This window comes from Pseudocercospora fijiensis, assembly GCF_000340215.1.
Source record: "Pseudocercospora fijiensis CIRAD86 unplaced genomic scaffold MYCFIscaffold_9, whole genome shotgun sequence".
Classification (NCBI taxonomy): domain Eukaryota; kingdom Fungi; phylum Ascomycota; class Dothideomycetes; order Mycosphaerellales; family Mycosphaerellaceae; genus Pseudocercospora; species Pseudocercospora fijiensis.
Genome location: NW_006921540.1, coordinates 1617225 through 1637840, shown reverse-complemented (window position 1 = coordinate 1637840; position 20616 = coordinate 1617225). Strand labels below are relative to the sequence as shown.

General features: G+C 51.6%; 7 protein-coding genes across 7 annotated transcripts; 4 read left to right on the top strand and 3 right to left on the bottom strand.

Moving 5' to 3' along the window:
• Nucleotides 1–3018: 3018 nt before the first annotated feature.
• On the top strand, nt 3019–4275 carry MYCFIDRAFT_178628 (uncharacterized protein; the record flags this gene model as incomplete). The annotated part of the gene is made up of 9 exons (XM_007932664.1): nt 3019–3190; nt 3222–3237; nt 3266–3313; nt 3342–3389; nt 3418–3436; nt 3475–3545; nt 3575–3790; nt 3863–3925; nt 3996–4275. The coding sequence occupies 9 exons, from the start codon at nt 3019–3021 to the stop codon at nt 4273–4275; spliced, it is 933 nt and encodes a 310-aa protein (XP_007930855.1).
• Nucleotides 4276–4309: 34 nt separating this feature from the next.
• On the top strand, nt 4310–5127 carry MYCFIDRAFT_178627 (uncharacterized protein; the record flags this gene model as incomplete). The annotated part of the gene is made up of 7 exons (XM_007932663.1): nt 4310–4361; nt 4394–4458; nt 4540–4656; nt 4701–4757; nt 4809–4941; nt 4969–5013; nt 5042–5127. 7 exons carry the CDS (start codon nt 4310–4312, stop codon nt 5125–5127), a joined length of 555 nt encoding a protein of 184 aa, XP_007930854.1.
• A 32-nt stretch (nt 5128–5159) lies between these two features.
• Nucleotides 5160–8714, bottom strand: MYCFIDRAFT_178626 (uncharacterized protein; the record flags this gene model as incomplete). Its single annotated transcript, XM_007932662.1, has 5 exons — nt 5160–5185; nt 5213–8259; nt 8289–8315; nt 8379–8649; nt 8678–8714. 5 exons carry the CDS (start codon nt 8712–8714, stop codon nt 5160–5162), a joined length of 3408 nt encoding a protein of 1135 aa, XP_007930853.1.
• Nucleotides 8715–11128: 2414 nt separating this feature from the next.
• On the bottom strand, nt 11129–11895 carry MYCFIDRAFT_212396 (uncharacterized protein). Its single transcript, XM_007932661.1, has one exon. It carries the CDS (start codon nt 11650–11652, stop codon nt 11254–11256), a length of 399 nt encoding a protein of 132 aa, XP_007930852.1. The 5' UTR covers nt 11653–11895; the 3' UTR covers nt 11129–11253.
• A 583-nt stretch (nt 11896–12478) lies between these two features.
• On the top strand, nt 12479–14462 carry MYCFIDRAFT_157276 (uncharacterized protein; the record flags this gene model as incomplete). The annotated part of the gene is made up of 1 exon (XM_007932660.1): nt 12479–14462. One exon carries the CDS (start codon nt 12479–12481, stop codon nt 14204–14206), a length of 1728 nt encoding a protein of 575 aa, XP_007930851.1. The 3' UTR covers nt 14207–14462.
• Nucleotides 14463–14550: 88 nt separating this feature from the next.
• Nucleotides 14551–16243, bottom strand: MYCFIDRAFT_190757 (uncharacterized protein; the record flags this gene model as incomplete). Its single annotated transcript, XM_007932659.1, has 2 exons — nt 14551–14846; nt 14899–16243. 2 exons carry the CDS (start codon nt 16241–16243, stop codon nt 14551–14553), a joined length of 1641 nt encoding a protein of 546 aa, XP_007930850.1.
• Nucleotides 16244–17677: 1434 nt separating this feature from the next.
• On the top strand, nt 17678–19630 carry MYCFIDRAFT_37349 (uncharacterized protein; the record flags this gene model as incomplete). The annotated part of the gene is made up of 6 exons (XM_007932340.1): nt 17678–17839; nt 17892–18105; nt 18165–18280; nt 18354–18524; nt 18577–18750; nt 18818–19630. The coding sequence occupies 6 exons, from the start codon at nt 17678–17680 to the stop codon at nt 19628–19630; spliced, it is 1650 nt and encodes a 549-aa protein (XP_007930531.1).
• Nucleotides 19631–20616: the final 986 nt, after the last annotated feature.

Genomic DNA, 20616 nt, shown 5'->3' with positions numbered 1-20616 from the left:
TGTCGACAAGATAGATATACTAATCGCGAGTAAGTCGAGAGATAGCGGCCTCTACTATTTCTATGCGATTATCCTAGCTAGCGATAATGACTCGGCCTTTATCGATGAGCTACTAAATAACGAGACCGACAATGCGAGATCGGAAGCTCGTCTTTAATAGCTGCTAAACCTCGAAGAACTTAGCCTTGTCCTTACTAATCTTATTGTCTCTATACTAAAAGGCAGCATCAGCCTTTAACGTCTAGGATACTAGCAATAGCTCCCTATCTCTGTTATTGTCCTAATAGGTCCGCAGCAATATAAGGCTGCAGTTTATTATAGTATAGAACTAGGCAGGAGAGAACAAGAGATTGTCTCGCTTGTCGTACGCATCGTCGCTCTTAACACTCTTATTACGGACAGAAAGGCCGCGTAGAACAGTTATCTAGTCGCTATTGCAGATAATTAGCGGTCTATTAGGTCCGTTTTTGAAGTCCTTATCTCGATCTAGGTCTATAAAGTTGAGAAGGATATTATCCTAGACTGCATATATGCCTACAATCGTAGCCTCATTATTAAAGGATAGTAGCATAGAAAGCACCTTAGTCTGTGTCGCCGGCATCTCATCGATAACTAGCTACTTTAGACGACTAACGGCATTACTATCGTTATCGTCGTTACTAGCCTCTACCGCCTCCTTCTTAAACACAGCTTTAACGGCTTTCGGGAAAGTGTATGCGATAGCCTTATCGATATAGAACAAGGCAGTCTTCTTGCTAATCTCCGTAATCTTAATAGTCTTAGGCCCGCCGTTAGTAGTCTCGCCGTTAGTAGTCGGATCGGCTAGGTTCCTTAGGATCTGTATATAGGCTTTATCCTCGTATATGTTCTTAAAGATATCGTCTAGATCTAGAGGCTTGTCGTAGTAGATTATGCCCTTCTTTAACCCGCCCTCTAGAATGTACTTGTTCTCTACAAGGTACGATATTGTAATACTAAGTATCTTGTTAGTTTTACTACTCCGCTAGACTATATAGGTCTATATGCGATTGAAATTATCGATAGTCTTACTACTCTACTTCTTCGGGTCGTTAGCTAACTCGCTAATCTTCTGCATCTAGATTTCTATATTCTTACCTATTAGGATCTGTATAGTGCGGTACGAGGGGACAAGGCTAAGGCTATTTAGGCACTCGAGAACTCTCCGGCTTGCTCTATTACTAACGAGAAAGATGCTAAGGGCCTTCGGGAAGAAAGAGGCATTAATATAAGCTATTAAGAAAAGGATTTGCGATGTAATTATCGTAGTGCGCTTCCGGATAACATTGTACCTGTCCTAGAAGGTTTCCTAGTACTAGGCGGTGTTCTTTCGGACATTAGGGAGAAGGTCCTAGCTAAGAAGCTAATACTATATCGGGGCATACTAATAAATAATACTGTCTATATCGGTAAGGTCGAATTCGGTATAGCTAAATTCTAGATAGTAGGTACTAAAGAGATCCTTGCCGATAAGGGTCTTAAGCTCTACACGTATAACACGAGCGCTAAATAGGCGTTCTTCTAGGAAGGCATCGAGGAGAGACTTAAGGTTTCTGTTATACCGCTTAGATCGCCTCGTTAAGACGCGTAGTTAATCCTAGGTTACGTCCTGCTAGGCCTTCTTACCTAGCTTGCTAACTAGGAACTTTACAAGGTACGGCATAGTAATCTTATACTTATTTATAAGCTCCTTAATCTCTTTGTAGTGCTTATCGCGGTTCCTCTTCCCGCGAGCGGCCGCTATAAGGCGCTCTTCTTCGGTAAGAGGCTAGTCTGCCTCTTTACTATCTTCTTCGCTAGCTTTATTACTATCTTTATTACTATCTTCTTCGTTACTATCGCAAAGCTCGAGATCTTCCTCGTCGTCGGACATCTCTTTATCCTCCTTACTAAGGTCTTTATCTACGGATGCCTTATCCTAGAAGTTACTAATCTTATCCATCCCGGCTAGTCTAACTAATTGATCTAGAGGGTTAGAGAGAATGCCGCCGCTGCTTAAATAGATTAGTAGATCGGTCTGTGCGCCTATAAGAATAGTCTGTTCCTTAGGTCCTCTAGGTAAAGTAGCATCGTCGTCTAGGCCGGTTATATTCTTATTATAGTTATAGGCGACAGTACTACCGACTAGGTTATTATTAGATAGTAGAACCGAGGTTAAGGAGGATAGATCGTCGCTCGATATATTAGTAGCGGTAGCAGCTATAGTAGTAGCGGTACTAGCAGCTATAGTAGTAGCGGTGCTAGTAGCGGTAGTAGTAGCTATAGTAGTAGCGGTCTCTTAGCTGTAGTAGCAGCTGTAGTAGCAGCGGTCTCTTAGCTGTAGTAGTAGCGGTAGTAGCAGCGGTCTCCTAGCTATAGTAGTAGTGCTAGTAGCGACTTTTAGGTATTTTAACCTTAGCTTTAGAGTCGCGTCTGCTATATAGTAGCAACTTAATAAGTATACCTCGGATAGACTTATACTGTATACAAAAGGTGTTTAGAAATAGTCTACGAAGGACCTCGAAGTATCGAGTCGGCTATAGGAAGGTTATCGATTGCCCTCGAAGGCTATAGAGTAGTTAGTAGGCGTCGGACGGAATTTTCGCCTACTTAAACAATAATTACCGGCGTTAGGAGAAGGACCTCTAAGTATTAGCTAGGCGATGCGGTATATTATATGTTAAGGTGTTTCTAGCAGTGTAGCTAGCCGCCTAGTAATCCGGACAGCTATAGTCGAGTCGGCTTAGTAGAATAGCGAAAACTTAACGCGCTAACGTCGTATAGACTTGTTTAGTAGATAGAATAAAGCGCAATTAGTAGGGCTATAATCTCCGCTATTTAGATTGTTGTATTTACGTAGTCGCGAAAAAGTAGTACGTCGCAGGCTAGTTTAGCACGGCTTGTTCTCAGGCTTGTAGGCGAAGAATTATTAGGTGTGTTTGTAATTGGCTGGTCGGAAAGTTCGGAAGCTAGCCCTAATTACTAATCTATCACGTGCACTCGGTCGCAGTTTGATTCTTCATGCCCACAAGCCTGATGGGAGGTAGGTATCCCGCGGAGAGTAGAATATCCTGGCGAATTTGGGCAGCGATGCCTATACTCCATCCAAACGCCGTGCTTGCAACTGGGGAAAGACACGTGTTTCCCGTCGCGCTGGGATTTCATGTTGAAGTGAAGAAGGAGATTTTTGGAGGTTTGATGTCATGAAGAAGGTTCGATGTCAGAGGAAGGTTTGATGTCGTGAGAAAGGTTCGATGTCGTGAGAAAGGTTCGATGTCGTGAGAAAGGTTCGGTGTCGTGAGAAAGGTTCGATGTCGTGAGAAAGGTTCGATGTCGTGAGAAAGGTTCGGTGTCGTGAGAAAGGTTCGATGTCGTGAGAAAGGTTCGATGTCGTGAGAAAGGTTCGATTTCATGAGAAAGGTTCGATCTCATGAGAAAGGTTCGACTTCATGAAAAGGGTTCGAACTCATGAAAAAGGTTCGATGTCACGAGAAAGGCTCGATGTCACGAAGAAGGTTCGGTGAGGATGGGACTGTTTGTGAAGAAAAGTATCAGGCCTGGTGACTCAGTGGTGAAGGCGCTCGTGCCAATTCATGACCGCTGACTTCGTTTCGTCACGACTGGGAACTCATCACAGGAGTAGCCCGTTATCAGCTCTCAGCAACGTGGTCAAGCGAGAGTCGGGACCCGATCCGCTCAAAGACGACCAGGCCTGGGAATGCTTCGAGCCTCACCGCTACTGTCACATTATTATTATGCAGGACACCTTGATCCCATATGCGCAGAGGACATCGTGCTGAGCCTGTCGGCTTACCGACATCCTAGCGAGTCGCGACGAAAGTAGCGCCTCATCACAGCTAGGTAGGGCTATCACGCAAGATGGCAAAGGTTGCCGCACTAGGAAGCTGCAAATGTCGTCGAGAACCGCGTGACAATCGTATCTAAAATGACTCGATTGCTTCAATGGTACCACTCTCGCGCGGCAAGTTTGGACGAAGCCTTCCATCTGCCTTGAGCTACCGGGGCATCCAATTCAGAGACTGTTCATTAGCCTTTCACGTAAAACCATCAGGCCCTGAAATTTCTGCCCAAGTGACTTGTGCTGAGGATGTCACTCCGGAATGCTACCCAAGCAGACTAGGGAGAGCGTCCCAGGCACGGACTATTAAGCTTTATAATAGGCCAATAGATGTCTTCATCCATTTCTGTTCAAAGCGCGTTCACATAGCGTTGTCGGTAATCGTATTCAAGCTATGTATAGAGCGTGAGGCTTGGTAAATACGATGGACGCACTCACAATAAATAACCCGTGATGCTGGGAACGATGAAAGCTACGTGGGCCCGAATGGGCTACCATATGTGGAGTGCTAGGAGGAGACTGGACTCACCCGATCAGGGCCACAAGCAGTCAGTCACGAACAACTCTTCGAAATCTCGGAGAAAATCATGGTACTTCTGATTGTGCGCACTATCTATCGTCTACCCTCGGTCGAGACATGTCCTCAGCCTAACTAGTTACATGTCGATAATAGAAGACCATAGACCCGAAATGCGATATTTGCTCATCAAGCATATGAAAGTTTAGCACAAGGCAAGACAGTCGCCCTCGCCTCACAACAGTTCGTTCAAATCCAAGTCATCCTCTCCTACGACATCTACGTTCGTATGCGTAAAGAACCTACTTGAGCATGACCGAGCGTCAGTTTTGCACCGACGACTTATCGACTATTTATATATACACCATTGTGCCGAGAGAGATTGTTGAAAGTATCCGGGTATAATGCTGCATGTACTACGATGTTGCATGTAAGCTGGACTTGACATATGGCATTGTTATGGGACATGAGGAGGGTTGTAGGGTTCAATTCGGGCTTGCTATCAGTATGCTATATCCAACCTCAGCTTCGAAGTCTAAGAGAGAGCTGTACAAGATCAACAATGGAAGTATTGTTTGGATGCATTCGGGGCCAGGAACTCTGCACAACCATATCTTCATATGTGTCCTGGGATATCAGGGTTGAGGTTCGTTAGCGTGAATGTTCAGGCTCCTGGATAATTAATGCACATGCGGTATGGATCATGTTCTCACGAGCCCAACACGACTGTGTTCGATTGCCAATGACTGAATAAACGAGCAGTGTCTCTACCAGAAGTCCATTTCATCATCCCTCCCCTCCAGTTTCCTTCCCTCGTTGTCCTCAAAACGTAAGCTCACTTACACTCCCCAAAACATCTCTGGTCAACTCGTTCACCGCCCCAGCAAGTTCCTGCGAATCATACTCGAGGTCCTTTGGGCTTGGTGCCGGAGCTGAGAGCACAGCTGAGTTCTGTCGTCCGATGTGACTTGGCGTGGGCGCGTTGTTTCGGATATAGCTGGGTGTTGGAGCGTTGTTTCGGACGTAGCTTGGTGCCGGTGCATCGGAATCGATGGTCGTGGCATCTTGCTCGAGGAGTGTCTCATCTTGAGTTGGCACGACAGGATGGGGTACTTGTGGAAGTGGAGCAGCGAAGCTTAGATCGTGTTCGTCTTCATCAATATTTTGATCGTAGCACGAAGTTTGACAGTCACTCACGACCGATTTGCTAGACTGAACATGCTGTTTTGATGTGCCTGCATGTTTTGCCAGAGAGATGTCTGGAGGACGATCATCTGGTGCATTCAAATACGGAGGAGGTTCATGCTCATGTGGTCCGAAGCTCAGAGAGTCAATCCCGTGGGCTACGGAATGTTGCGACCTCGTGCTTGCGGCGAAAGACTGGGCCGGCGCTGAAGACGCGCTGGGTAGGTGAATCGAGGACATCTCAGCTGCGAATGAGAAGGTGGCCGAAGAAGCGATCTTGCCACTAGGCTTGGGAGCAGTGAACGCCAGGCACTCGTGCTTGTCAGAGGTTTCCGGAACCAATACCGTCGACGGCGCTGGCTGCGAAGACGGCTTCTTCGCAGGCTCTTTGGCAGCAGAATCTGCAAAGCTCATCGAGAATCGCAGACTGCTCCTACGTCTGGCATCTTTACCAAGTGACTCGAAAGGGTCGGAAGCGATTTTAGCAGAGTCCCGGGCCTTCCCTTTTGTCACCGTTGGGGACTGAAACGCTTCAAGACTGCTCCGCTTGCCAGGCTCTCTTGGCTTTTTGACGCTTGACCACCCATGCCACTCATTGATGAGAGCTTGGGTGCTCGGTATTGGCATACGCTCTTGCGATAGTGCGCCGAGCGGTCTTCGTGCACTCTTTCCAACATTCGGCAAGGCCCCAGGTGTGGAATTTTCTCCAAGATAGAGATCTGAATTAGTCTTGTTCGGCGAGGTGAACAGATCGTGATGTGCCTGATCGAGCATTGCTTGCGTGCCAGGTAGCGCTGATGGTAGTTCGGCGATGGGAATCTGCAGTGGATGCGACGATTCATCGTTCTGCCCTTCATCTGCTTGCGCGTCGTACTGCTGTGAAGGCACATTTTCCTCATTCTCGACGTCCGCGGGCGGTAGCTCGTGCCGCTGCGAGCCTGGCTCCGACTGTGAAGAAGAATCGTTTGCTGCCCTGCTGATTTCGGCACCTAGAGCCTGCATCTCATTTCGGAGCGAGCTTCTGAGTGTAGAACGGCGAGCGGTGGTGGTGTCCTTGGGCAGCACAGTGTTCAGGTGCTCGTTGACCAAAGGTGTATAGGGGTCTTGGTTCACGTCTTGACTGTCATCCGATGGAAATTGCATCGCCCGTCTCGGTGTGACTGATGGAAGACGTGTATGTTCCGAAGGTAGGAGTGTCGCCTCTTGTTCTGTCATATCGGCCTTAGCAGATCGAGTCGCTCTTTTCCGGAACACAAAGGGCGACGAGTTCTTTCCTCCAGCTGTCTCCGTGTACTCGACGCGCTGGACTGTTATGCCACGTCGCTGCTCAGCAGGGAGCTCATCGATCTCCTCAGCAGCCTTCTGCGATTGTGACGGTGCACTTCGCCTCCTGTTCGACCTGCGTCTGGGTTGGTTGTCAATCGCAGGAGACGTGTTGCCGGCAGATGTGGTCGATCTGCCCTTCGTCTTCTTCATAGCCTTGCTTTGTACAGAGTTCTGTCCGGATTCCCGAATGATAGAAGGCACATGTTCGGATGCGATGGGCGCCAGCGATTGTTCTGCTGTGCATTGTGCTTCCCGGACAAGCTTCGCATCGTCCACAGATGCCCAAGACATTCGGGGTTTGGCTAGGATGCCCTCACAAATGAAAAGCTGTGTCTGACTCTCGCCTTGCAGTTGGCTCTCTCGAGCCTCAGAGACTGGGTTCGCATGGCCCTCTGCCTCACCCGGTGCGGTCTCGAAATGTCCGCCACACTCTGTTGGACCAGTGTCAGCTTCAGGGATTGCACTAAGATCCTGTCCGGTAGGATGAGGTGGCGCGGTGAGGAAAGAGCGGGTCGCTGTGGATGGCTGTCCGCTGAGTCCTGCGATAAAGCTTGGCGGCGAGCTTGCATCACGTTCAGCCGGACGTCTCTGAAGAGCGCGAGGGCGAGGGCGAGCGTGCTGAGAGGCCAGGCTGAACGATGACAGAGCAAGCTCGTCCTTGCTGCAGTCTTCATCGACCCGCTTCTTCGGAGGCTGGAATGCACGCGTTCGCAGCCACTTTGAGCTTGTCCATGCGGGGGTCGGCGAGGGGCGGTGGTCAGAAAAGCTCGTTGTGTCTTGCGCAGTCGAAGGTGGAGAGAGGGGTGCCGACTGGGTTTCGTCTGCCAGTGTCACAGGAGCGGACGGTGGCTGTGACTCGGCAATTTCCGGCAGCGATGGTGGCCAGTTTCGCGCACGGAGTCCTGCTGCTCTCCGAAGCGCATCTTCGCTGGGATCGAGTGCAATCCGGACGAGGCGGCGGCGGCGGCTGCTCCGGCGCTGACAGGTGGACTGCGCGTGCGCGTGCGCGTGCGCCTCGGCTGCTGTCGCGTCGTGTGCCATGTCCACGATGCCGGCGTGCGGTGCGATGGGCTCGCCGTGCCGGTTCGTTGCGCGTAGCACTTCCCATAGGTCGGGCCAGTCTTCATCGGAATGCCCCGCGGGGTCACTGTCAGCTCCGGCAAGCGCGATGTGAGCGTCGTTGGGCGTGGCAAACGAGTAGGTGCATGCCTGCCGGAACGAGCGAGGATCCAGTCTGGCCGATGTCACTTCCAAGCCGAGCCCGTCGAGAAAGTGGTGCGCCAATCTCTCGACCCTTCGTCTCTTCGCTGCCCGCTCGGCCAGCGCCCAGTCGTCCTCCGCGTCGGAACACAGCACTTCATCGCTGCCGCTGCCGCTGCCAGTCGCATGCTCGTGCTCGTCGACGCTGATCTGCCGGAACAGCTCAGTATTCTGGAATTCCGAAGCACAATTCCACGCGTAGCCGCGCGGTCGGTGAGTGCGGATCATCGTCACCGTGACAAGCACATCCAGTGTCCGGCATCATTGGCGAGTGCAGTGGCAATGGCGATAATCAATCGTCGATGTGTCGTGGCCTTGTTCGGAGGAGGTGCGCTGGAGTTCGAGGCGGCAGTCGCGCGGGCAACAGCCGCGTCGGAAGGCACGACCAACCACAAAACATCCGGCCGGCTTCGAGAGTGAGCGAGACGTCGCACGCGACGCGACGCACGCATGACATATGGCCGACATCTCGAGTCGATGAGGGAAAGCGCAAGAGCAAGGCACACTCATCAGATGATCCAGCATGAATTGACACCACATCACCTCCTCTCCCCCATCCGCGTCCCACATCCCGCACCACGCATCCATATTCGACAATGAGCAACATCGCGCCGTGGCTGCAAGGCCTCGACGAAGCGTGGGAGATTCCCGCATCAGTCCACCGCCGATTATCCCAGAAAACGACATCGCGCACATCAACACAGAAGCGACGCCACCCACTCGCCACCCTCACCAGCAGTGGCAGCAACTCCATCCGGCCGCAGCGACAGCGACAGTCGAGCAAGCTGGCGCCTTCGCGATCCTTCTCCGGCACAAGCGAAGACTCGGTGCTTCATTGTGCTGCTGCTGTGGCCCAGCGGTCGAAAAGCGCATCGCCCACCAAGCAGCAAGAGACATTGGAGTGGAAGCGAAGGCTACTGAAGGGTCCACTTCCATATGGCCATCAGACCGATCTGTTCGCCGCCAATGCCCTGGAGAGCATCTTCGCACAAAAGCCAGAGCCAGACGCTAAGCCCAAGATCAGAAGTGGCATGAACTGGCTGAACGAGTCCTCTGTCGCCGACATACCCTCTAGCCCACCGCGGTGGAAGCGACGTGCTGATGAAGAAGCAGAGCAGGAAGCATCCGAAGAACGGCCGACTGCGTTGGCCCACGAGATGGAGAGCCAGCAGCACCATCAAAGCGAGCTCCACCGACACAGCTTTCGCAGCAATCCTTTTGCCCTTGACGACTCACATCCATCCGTCAGTCAGGACAGCGGCCCAGATGAGAGCGCTGTTGTGAGCCCGGAACGACTGGAGCCTACTGAGCATAATATGATCGGTAACAGAACAGTCAGCGGGCAAACTGAATGCGAAAGTCTCAGCCCAGTCTTCATCTCTAAGCACACCACAATGGATGGCAAGACTGACTACAAGGCATTCGACTCTCATTACGTTCAGAAGTTCCACCACATGGAACTGCGAAGGTCGAGCCAAGACACTAGCCAAGAAGACACGCCTTGTCCGGACGCAGCTAGTCAGCTTCAGGACGAATCTGCTTTCACCCATGCGCCGGAGGGCGACTTGCTGCCTGTATCCAATGCCGCTCCGGACCTGTCTCTGTCCGAGAATCTGCCAACGGGCACGCCGCCTTCTGTTGCGAACCTGGGCGGAAATGTGCAATTCCGGCGAGGAGGCTGCTCTGCACAAGGTTCATGGAAGGAGAGGCCGTTGAGCGCATCGCAGTCGAGTGCTGAGCCTGCGCACGTGCGGCGTGCCAGTGGTCACCTTTCGCCCATCCCATCTTCTGGACCAAATAGAGTTGCTCGACTGTCACCCAACCCGCCTAGTACTCCTGTTCAGCAGCTTGAGCCTTCCGAGCCAAAGTCGAAATCGTCAGGCAGCCCATTGAAGTTATTTGGCCCACATGACACTTTCACCAGCAATCGACTCCTGCGACGAATGAGCCAATTAGATCCTGATCTCTCCTCATTGAGCGAACTGCATGAGGCAAATCAAGGGCGCGATAAGCTCTCAGCCGAGCGAAAAGTGTCCGGCGCCTCGTTTGGAAGTGGGAGCCTGAGCCATCACAAGTTTCATGCTGAAATCACCATAACAAGTGCCTCAGACTCGGACAGGCAGAACAGCGACCGCTCTCCTGGCTCAGACATTCCTCCGCCAGGTGCTCGATCGCCTGTGATCTTCAACTTGAACACATCACCCATTGCCAAGGAGAACACACTCAAGTTCAAAAGCAGAAGAAGTGCGCTGCCCTCCGCCGGCTCAACGACGAATGCCACTTCCAAGAAGAAGGAGCATCTGCAACCGACCGTGGAAGACGCCACAGATGTGAGCAAGGCTTTTGAGCAGCCGTCCGTGATGAGTGTTGCAGCGGGAAAGAGACCACGCAACTCGCCATACAAAGCACCGACCCCGAAACGACGGAGGACGCTGCACGCTTCAGAGTTGGAAGCTGGAACCGAAGAGATGAATCGATCTTATCACGATCATTTGCAAGATGCCCTGGCTGCCAGGAAATCCACTTCGAATAGAATTGAAAAGCTGCAAGATGCTCTTCGACCCCGAAATCCAACCCCCAGCCAGCGAAGACGGGAGCAGATTGAGGCCGAAATTCGTGAGACTGCTGAGCAATTCGTCGCTGAGGAACCCGAGAGACTGGAGGCGGTTATGGAGCAGATAGAATCCTCCATGGCAACTGCCAGTCCTCCATCTATGCACCAACAAGCACGCACTGTCGCCAACGAAGTAGCCAAGTTTAGTTTACGGGTCCAGAAGGCTTCAGGCGACATGACTGAACGCAAGCGGTCGGTGACGACTCAGGATTTCTTCAACGAGGCCGTCATGGTGATGCGGTTGATCCGAGAAAAGGCTGGACGTCAAAGTGGTCTCGGCAGTGTCGCCGAAAGTGACCAAGAGGGCAACAGCGGGTTTGAGGGTAGTAACCCAGACCCATCTGCATTGCGCATTTCCCGGCCGCCTTCTCGGGAAATTGCCAGCGGCTGGAGATCACGCAACTCGGAGCATACGGACGCGAGAGTGGTGAGCCACTTGCGTAAGTTTCAGGAAAAAGACGACACAGAGTTCATAGCTCAGTCTGTCGCATCGCTTCACGTGGAGGACGAAGCCGTGGATGAGGTGGACGAGGTTGCATCCGACCACTTTGAACACAGCATCATAGCAGTTGACGAGCACTCCAATATACGCATCAGAGGCCCCATGCCTGAGTTCCAACAAGAGGACGACGACTCGCGGCCCATTTCGCAGCGCTCCAACCAGACACAGTCGACACAGCACTCCAGTGCGACTTCTACCGGCCGCACCCTCCATACCACCAGCACCCGCAAGTCGGAGAATGTTGGTACATTAGCACCCGATGCTGTGGCGCATCTTATTGGTGAGCAGGTCGGCAGCATGTACTTTGACAAGAATAGACAACAGTGGGTGAAGTCCAAGAGCCCGGAGAAGAGGAAACCATATGGAAGCTTCCTTGAGCCGCCCAGCATCATCACCAGTGACGACGATCCATTCAGAGAGATCTCTGACTTGCCAGTCGACGAGCGGAAGGAAGAAGAGATTCGCAAGACAAGCAGCCAAGGTAGGAGAATTAGCGTCTTGCCTGGCGATGGGGCACCGTCTGTGCTTGAAGTTCATGACTTCGCACGAGAAGAGCAAATTGAGGCCCGGACGACATCTCAAGAGACTGTCCTTGCTCGCACGACCACCAGCGACAGTCACAAATCTCGCCATACATACTCCAGCTCCGATCCCTCACGATGGACAAACACAGCCTTCGGTTCCAGTCAGCAGCAGATCATCGAGACGCGCGCCACATCCTGGGGTGACGATGATTTGCAAAGGCTTGCAGCTCAAGGGAAAGCGCGACATCAACCTCTGGCATACGCTGCTGCTCGCGCTGCACTTCAACAACGTAGCCAGGGAAGCACGCTCGCAAGACCTCAGTCTGCGGATACGCAGAAGAGCTTCTTTCCGCCTCAAGAAACCATTACGGAGGAGCGAGAGTCTATGCTAGTGGACGATGAAGAGGACGTTGGCGACGAGACTCTTGAAGAGGTCAATGGACACAGCACGGAATCAGCTGCTCTCGCCGATGACACTGAGCATGTGCACGAGCTTCGCGAGCACATCGAGTCGCCCAAACTACGCCAAAGTCCCGCCAAATCCACTGTCGATTCTGGATGTCGCAATATCACGTCTCGTCCGACTCGTAAGGTGTCCCTTCGCAGGAAGACTTTGACGAGCCGCTTTACGCAGCAAGATGAAGTCGAGCAGAGTGAACTTTCATTCGTGGCGCCACTGCCAGGCGACCGCATCATGAGCGTGTCTCTCAGCGTTTCTCGACCTCTTAGTAAACGTCAGCCGTACGACCAGGCCAATGCACTTCTTCCATCGTCGCCAATCAAGTTCGATTCAAACCACATCCTGTCCGACTTGCCTGACTTTACGGTGCATGAAGAGGACCACGAACGTCCGACGGAGCGTGCACTTGCACAACGGCTGGCGAAGCATGCTGCTGGTGAGGTCAATGACCGATATGCTCTCACCATCAAGGATCTCGTCAAAACCTTGACCGATGTGAAGCAACACGAGCCACACTGGGCGACGACCAAGCAACTGGATTTGCATGATCAGGGATTGCGATCTGTGTACGGGCTCGACGACTTTTGCGGCGGCTTGCAAGATATGGACGTCTCCGGTAACGATATCTCTTACCTTGAGGGCGCTCCAGGTACCCTGAGAAATCTGATCGCCAAGAACTGTTTGTTGAGCAGCCTTACGCCTTGGACGCACTTGATGAATTTGCAATACTTGGACATCTCCGGAAACCAGATGGATAACGTCACTGGCCTAGAGTGTTTGATACACCTTCGAGAGCTTCGTGCGGACGACAACAATATCGAAAGCCTAGATGGTGTACTTGGTCTCGATGGCTTGCTGAAGTTTAGAGCAAGAAGAAATAAGCTTCGTAGTCTTGAGCTCGAATACAGCCAATGGCAACGACTGGAAGAATTGGATCTTTGCGGTAATGAAATTTGCCGTGTTCGTGGCTTGCATGCGCTGGAAAAGCTTCACACCTTGCGACTGGACGGCAATCACTTCACGGTTCCATTTGAGACTGGACATGAGCTGCCGAATCTGAAGCACCTTAGCTTGCAAGATTGTGAGCTTCGACGCCTGAACACGGTCAGTATGCCAGCTTTGCGAACTTTACACCTAGATCGAAACTGCCTCGCTACTGTCTCTGGCATTGAGGCTTGTAAGCAACTAGATGTCTTGTCCATGCGCTGCCAGTCACTGCGTCAGAAAGGCCAGCGCCTACAAATTCTGGAGCACCCGCTGCATGCTCGAACAATGAGGCTGTCTGGCAACAATGTGCCTTCGCTAGATCTTCCTGACTCGCTCCTCAGCATGCAGCACCTCGAGCTTGCTTCAGCAGGCTTGCAGGAGTTGCCTGATGACTTTGGTCTCAAATTACCCAACCTCGTCACGCTAAACCTCAACTTCAATTCGCTCAAGGACATCCGACCTCTTCTCAATAGCCAAAAGCTCGAAAAGCTGACAGTATGTGGCAACCGTCTGGAACGTCTCCGGAAGAGTGTTGCCACCCTGTCCAAGATTTCCACACTTCGGGAGCTGGATCTTCGAGACAACATCCTGACACAAGGCTTCTATGCTCCGATCACTGCCACGCCTGCGACTACGGTTCACACTAGCGTCGTGCGTCGCGACTCACGCCAACAGGAGGAAGTAGACGAAGACGAAGCCTGTGAATCAATTGAAGCTGCCAAGTACGTCCTTCCGCCTCAATCTTCCCGAGAGACAAACAAAATCCACCATGACCGTCTGGATGAGTCCACCAAGCTGCGTCGCAGAGTTTGTCACCTCATGCTTGCACACTCTTGTCCTTCTTTAGGTCTCTTGGATGGCACAAGCTTCGAGAAGAAAGACGCCATGGTCAAAGATCGCATCTGGGAGCGCTTGATTGAGTTGGGTATAATGAAAAAGAGTGGAAAAGTTGGGTTGAGGAATGAGTCGCCATAGCACAGTGATCTTTCGCCAGCCAAAGGTGGCGGTGGCAGGGATAGTGATTGGTGTAGACGATTGGATTCGCTTCTGGATTGGTACGATCAAGGTGTGTACTATTGAGGTCAAAGTGCCTGAGCAAGGGGTTTGGCGGCAATGATGGTTGTATTATTGATCTGGCTTGAGCATTGGTGTTGGCGGGTCATGGTACGTGAGCATGAATTAATGTATGAACGCGATAGAAGAATTGATTGCATTGGGTATGAAAAACTACAGTCTCCATGCAAATCGACCGGTGCCTTCTGCGCACTCCAAGCAGTTCAAAACGCCTCTGTCGGTGTCAAAAGTAGGATTGTCTGCCTTCAAAATGGCGGAGGCGGTGGTCCTCCAAAATGTCCTCCCCAATATCCGCTTCCGACTTCGCTCGCGTTGGAGATACATCTCGGATTCTCCATATCCTCTTTACCACCCATGGGCCAAATCGGCACAAAGCACACTTCATCTACCTCGCATCCTCTACACCTTTTCCAGGTCGACCAGCCGAGCCAATCTTTGAGCTCCTGAATCATGGAAATCGCATGTTCGAGATTGTCCTGTTCGCTCGCCAAGAGGAATCGAGAGCAGAGGGTTGATGTGACCGACATGATTGCGTGAGAGGCTGTGGTTTGAGGAGGCTGGAGCTGAGGAAGGTGTTGGTTGGGTTGCGCAACGGAAAGTTTCGAGGGTGGCGTTGCGTGCACTGTAGTCGATGAATGGTCGCAAGGCGGCTTCTAATAGTTTTCGGAGGTCTGAGATGGAGGAGGGAATGGATCCGGATGTTATACGCTCGATTCGGTCGGAGTAGCGGGACACCACCAGATCTGTCACTGCTTGCCAGTTGGTTGTGGGGTCTTCGTTCTCGTCGAGGATCATGTCGGTGACGGCATCCAGGACCGGAACAATGGCCTTTGACTCGTTGACGGCGCGAGGCAGGCCGCGGTCATTGAAGTAGTGTGCTTGAGGGTAGGTGAAGAGTGTCACGAACTTTTCGTAGTCCACGCGCACGCGATCGCCACCTATGCCGTCAAAACGTGAGGCCACAGCTTGGTAGTAGTTCAAGGCGGAAATGTCATGGCCACAACCTGGACCGAAGCCGCCGCGGCCGCCACCATTTTGTGTTCTAGTGATACGTTCGACTTCTAGATGATCTTTAAAGGAGCAGAGGATGATCTCGAAGCCTAGTTCCATTCGAAGAAATCCGTCGACCTTCCCTTGCCATTGCTTTTGAGCCATTTCGCACAGCTTGGCGGCGCGGTAGGCCTCGTTCATAGGGCCGCGCTTTTCGTCGCCTTTTGGTGGTCCAAAGATCTTGGCTCGTGCGTGCTTTGGTCTGTCTTCCCGAGGAGGTGGGCTTCCGTGCAGGAGCACTACGTCTTGTGAGTCGAGGGTACCCAGATCCGACTTGGCAGCCGATTGTCCATCTAAATACAAAAGACGAATATCATGCTTTGCACGATATGTGTGCAGGTACCCAGATAGGTCGCCGTCTGGTGGAAGCTCGGAATCGAGCAATGGTTCTCGGTGGGCTTTTGAATCGGCTCTCGCCCTTTGAGCGGCCGTATGGGTAAGGGGACGATCGCCAGGTATATGTCGGGCCTTCAGATCGTGCTTTGGAGGTGCGGAATGCCAATGTGGGTATTCGTCGTCCATTTCCTGCGGAGGATGCCAAGGTTCGCCTTCGTGTCCTGGCGGTCCGCCTCTCCCAGGCGGCGGTGCTCGACGTGAGCGAGCAAAGTGGAGAGCATGCTCGGGCTCGAAGGCCAACCATTCCGTGTCGTTGATGCGCTCGACGCGGCCGGTCCCGTGATAGAGCTGCTGTCCTTTGGGAAGTGTGGCGATAAAGAAGGACATGCCGTTGTGGCCTGGACTCAACGAGGAGCCCCATTGGCGCATGGAGCTGTGGATGGCGTTGAAGACATAGTTCGCATTTTCTAGTCTGCGAACTTCTGGGGCACATTGCGCACTTGCTGCCAATAGGGCGGAGCTGAGAGCGCAAAGGCTACTCAAGCGTGGCATTGTATGTTAGTGACTAAGGTCGCGAGAAGACTGCATGCGTGAAGAGGAAGACGATGGGCAGAGAAGAGAAGCAAGGCAAGGCAAAGCAAAGCACGATCGGCTTCGATTCGTTGCTGTCGTCGTTGCTGTCGTCGTTGCACGAGATGGCGCTCATGTCGATGGTCGAACTGGGCCTGGACATGGGATGGGATGGGATGGGATGGGCATGCTGACGACGCATGCGACCACCTGGCCGGCTACGACGACGACGACGACGACGACGCGCACACAGGCATCGTCACAGGCATCGTCATTACTTCCAAGTCAGTAGAATAGCTCGGCCGAGATGGAGGCAGATTCGTCGAGCTTCATGTGTGCTCTGATACATGTAACTCAGAACAATTGTTACAATCGGCTTGTCAGCATTCTCAATTCGCAAGGCAAGGCAAGGGAAAGGAAGGGAAGGGAAGGGTGAACAACCTGCCTAACCCGAACCTAGAATAGAATAACCCGAACCTAACCCGAAACCTACTGTATTAATATCGTACTGTATCTGATTCTCGTCCCTTTCATCACGAATTTCCAACATTGTTATTCCCATCCGCAGCTATCATACAGGTAGTGCTCGTGCTCTCCGCGCCCCATCATGAGAAGGTATTGTGATGCTCTCCGTGCTCGGTGGCAGAGAAGCGCCCTCCAAGCGACCACCGATGAACAGAACCGGGCCCTCCAGCGCTGGTATCGCGACCAACAGCACACTGATGAGCGTAGTACTAGGGTCAAGCACGCCTTCAAGAATCGACTTTTGACCCCATGAGGCCCCGATCATGTTGAAGGTAGTATTCGAACACCCTTGCCTCGCCCACCACGCTTCTAGAACTATGTCCACGGCCTGGCCTGGCCTGACCTTGAGATTCGTTGAGAACATGTGTTCCCTAGCATCTCCCATGCAGCTTCCATAATTATTCACCCGCCACGATAGCGCATTTTCATGAGAACATCGAGGACGACTTGGCCAGAAAACACAGCATGCTCAGTGAACCTCACTGCCTATGATCGTTATTGACATATTCGACGCAGTATGACAGAACTACGCCAGAGGAGCTCCGTGGACCACGCAAGCTTGGGAGGATAGATGCATCTATCCACATCCTGGTGGATCTCGTGCGCGGACCGAGCGGCAACCTTAGAACTACCTGGTATGGCAACCCAGAAAGCTTTGCCATGAGCAATGATGAGATCGCCTGTATTCGCGGTAGTTGAACGCACCTCCTCGAAGCAGACCAGCTCATACGTGGAGCTGATACGCTCCGCCATCAGACTGGTCTGTCTTTGATTCATTGATTGCAAGACTGGCCGATTCTTGGCCGCATGTGCTACACACATATATCTCGCATCTTCGACCAAGCTTGATCCCAAGCGCTGTGTGATAAAATTTTGAAATCACCTTCGATCATGCCTGACTACTTCAATGACGATATCAAGGCAAATGACAAGTCGTCAGACTTCGAAGAGCATCCTGACGTACAAGCAGCACCTGTGTACCATGATGGTCAGCCCATTGATTTCGCCGAGAAAGCAGACCTTCGTCGCGGGCTCCATCAAAGGCACATACAGGTATTCATGATTACCTTACGGCACCACCGCTGCAAACTGATCGTATGTGCAGATGATCGCTCTGGCTGGCGCAATTGGCACAGGTCTGTTTCTCGGAAGTGGCAAAGCCATTGCAAACGCAGGACCACTGGGCGCCTTTCTCGGCTACCTCTTCGTTGGCATTCTGGTGACAGGACCAGTTTTCTCTGTCGCTGAAATGAGCGCGCTGGTACCGCTCAGTGGAGGCATCATCAGACACGCCGAGTACTTTGTCGATCCTGCGCTAGGTATGCAATGCCACTAATCTCTCCATTCTCATCTGTCTTCTACTAATGCTCCCAAAAAGCATTTGCTAATGGCTGGAACACCGTCTACTCAACGATAGTCTCCATCCCAGCAGAGATTGTGGCGGCAGCGGTGCTGATGGACTTTTGGGTCTCGGTAAACAATGCTGTATGGATCGTAAGTCCTCGACGTCTGAAAATTCTCTCTTCACCATTCATTCCCGTTGAGCTGACACAGCCACTCTCGAAAGACTGTGTTCGGAGCTGCACTCCTCCTGGCCAATATTGTCCTTGTCAGAATATACGGCGAGCTGGAATTTACTTTTGCAATGCTGAAGATTATGCTCATTTTCGGCGTCAACATGATGGCGCTAGTGATCGCATGTGGTGGAGGGCCTGATCGCCATGCCTATGGCTTCCAGGTAAGTCGATGCTTGCTCGAGATGAAGTGATGAGATCTCACTCAACAAACAGTATTGGCGCAACCCAGGACCGTTCGTGCAGTATCTTGGAGTCAGTGGATCCACCGGCAAATTCCTTGGGTTTTGGACGGTCTTCAACAATGCTGTCTACGCTTATGCTGGCGTTGAGAGTGTCTCCCTTGCCGCAGCTGAGACTCGGAATCCCAGGAGAAACATCCCCATTGCGGTACGATTTCTTCTTCATCAGCCAACCGACTCAACATCTCGCACCGGCACTGACAACAAGTTCGCAGGCAAAGCGCATCTTTTGGCGCGTTGGCATCTTCTACGTCCTTTCGATCTTCATGGTAGGACTGATCGTACCTTCCAACGACAAGAATCTCCTGGCATCGACTGGAAATGCCGCGCAATCCCCATTCGTGATTGCAGCGTCTCGCGCTGGCATCAAAGTGGTGCCGTCTATCATCAATGCCGCAGTTCTGACCAGTGCTTGGTCATCGGGCAATTCTGGACTCCTGGGATGCTCACGAATCCTTTTTGGCATGGCTCGCGATGGACGCGCACCGAAAGTGTTCAAGCGCACGAGTCGCTTCGGGATACCGTACGTCGCAGTCGGCTTCCTCAGCATCTTTGCGTGTTTAGGATACATGACGCTCTCGAACAATGCTTCGACTGTCTTTAGCTGGCTGCAAGACTTGGTGTCTGTGTCGACATTAGTCAACTGGACTACGATCTGCGCGGTGTATTTGAGGTTCTATTACGGGATGCAGAAGCAAGGCATCAGTCGTGATCGACTGCCTTGGAAAGGGTTTGGGCAGCCGTATCTCGCATGGACTGGGGTCATCGCTTTCCAGATCCTGTTGCTGACGGGCGGATATTCGACGTTCATGAAAGGCCATTGGGACACCGAGACGTTTGTCTCGTCTTACATCAACATTCCGATCTTTGCGTGCCTGTACTTTGGATACAAGTTCTTTACGAAGGCGAAGGTCATTGCGCTGGAGCAGATTCCGATTCAGAAATACATCGACATCGCCGAGCACAATCCCGAACCTCCCGCAAGACCGGTGACGGGATGGCGACGGTTCAATATTCTGTGGAGTTAGCGCAAGGGCTCGGGAGAGAGGTGGATGGACTTCAAGATGTCTGCGATGGCTTGGATGACTTACGTCACGGACGTGATGAGATGCAGAATGGAAGGGAAGATGATGCGGGTTAGAATAGCCGCAATTGCCGTTGGTGTGTTTGGAGGTATCCCATTGTGTTGCAAAAGTCTCTTTTCAACCCCTGTAAGCCATGAAGTTAATATTAGCCTTCCGGACACTGTAGGTAAAGGTTTCCGAGGCGGCAACTAGGCCTATTCGAGAAGTATGTAACAAGGGCTTCTAAGACCTTAGATTAGACTAGTATATAGTAGACTATAGGTAAATACAATATAGACTATATAGAGGTCGCCGAAGTAAGTAAATAAGACCGTATAGAAGGCTAATTTAAGCTCTATAACTAACTAAGCTATAGAGTTAGTATACGGACAACGAGCCTATCTCCTCGCCGTACCCCTTAGAGGTTTCTACGATCTCTACTAGCCCGCCTTCTATACTAAGATTACTAGTAATAAAGTAAGAAGAAGAGGCGCCTCGAACGTAGGAGGTGTCCGAGTAGGACTCGGACGACCTAGACGTACCTAGGGTTAAAATAAGGGTTAAGAGATACGCTAATCTACTACCGCCGAGAGCTCCGTAGGTCGCTTATAAGGGTGTTTAAACGGTTAATAACGACGATAATCTAGACCTTTAGAAGCAGGTTAAGAAGGTATTAAACTAGATACGAGAGGTTAAGGCGTACGCTACTCGTATAGAGCAAGAACTAGAGGTTATACGAGGTATTCTTCGTTAGTTTCTCCGTTAGTATCGAGATCTATATCTATCGATATTTCCGGAGCCTTCTATAGTTTAGTGCCTCTTCTAGTAGTTGGAAATAGCTATTATCGATAGCTAGGTATGCCGTAGTAGAAGATATTATAGCAGTAAGAATATAGGTTCTAACCGCAATCTTTATACTAATATCTTGTCCTATACTCTTTACCTTGCTA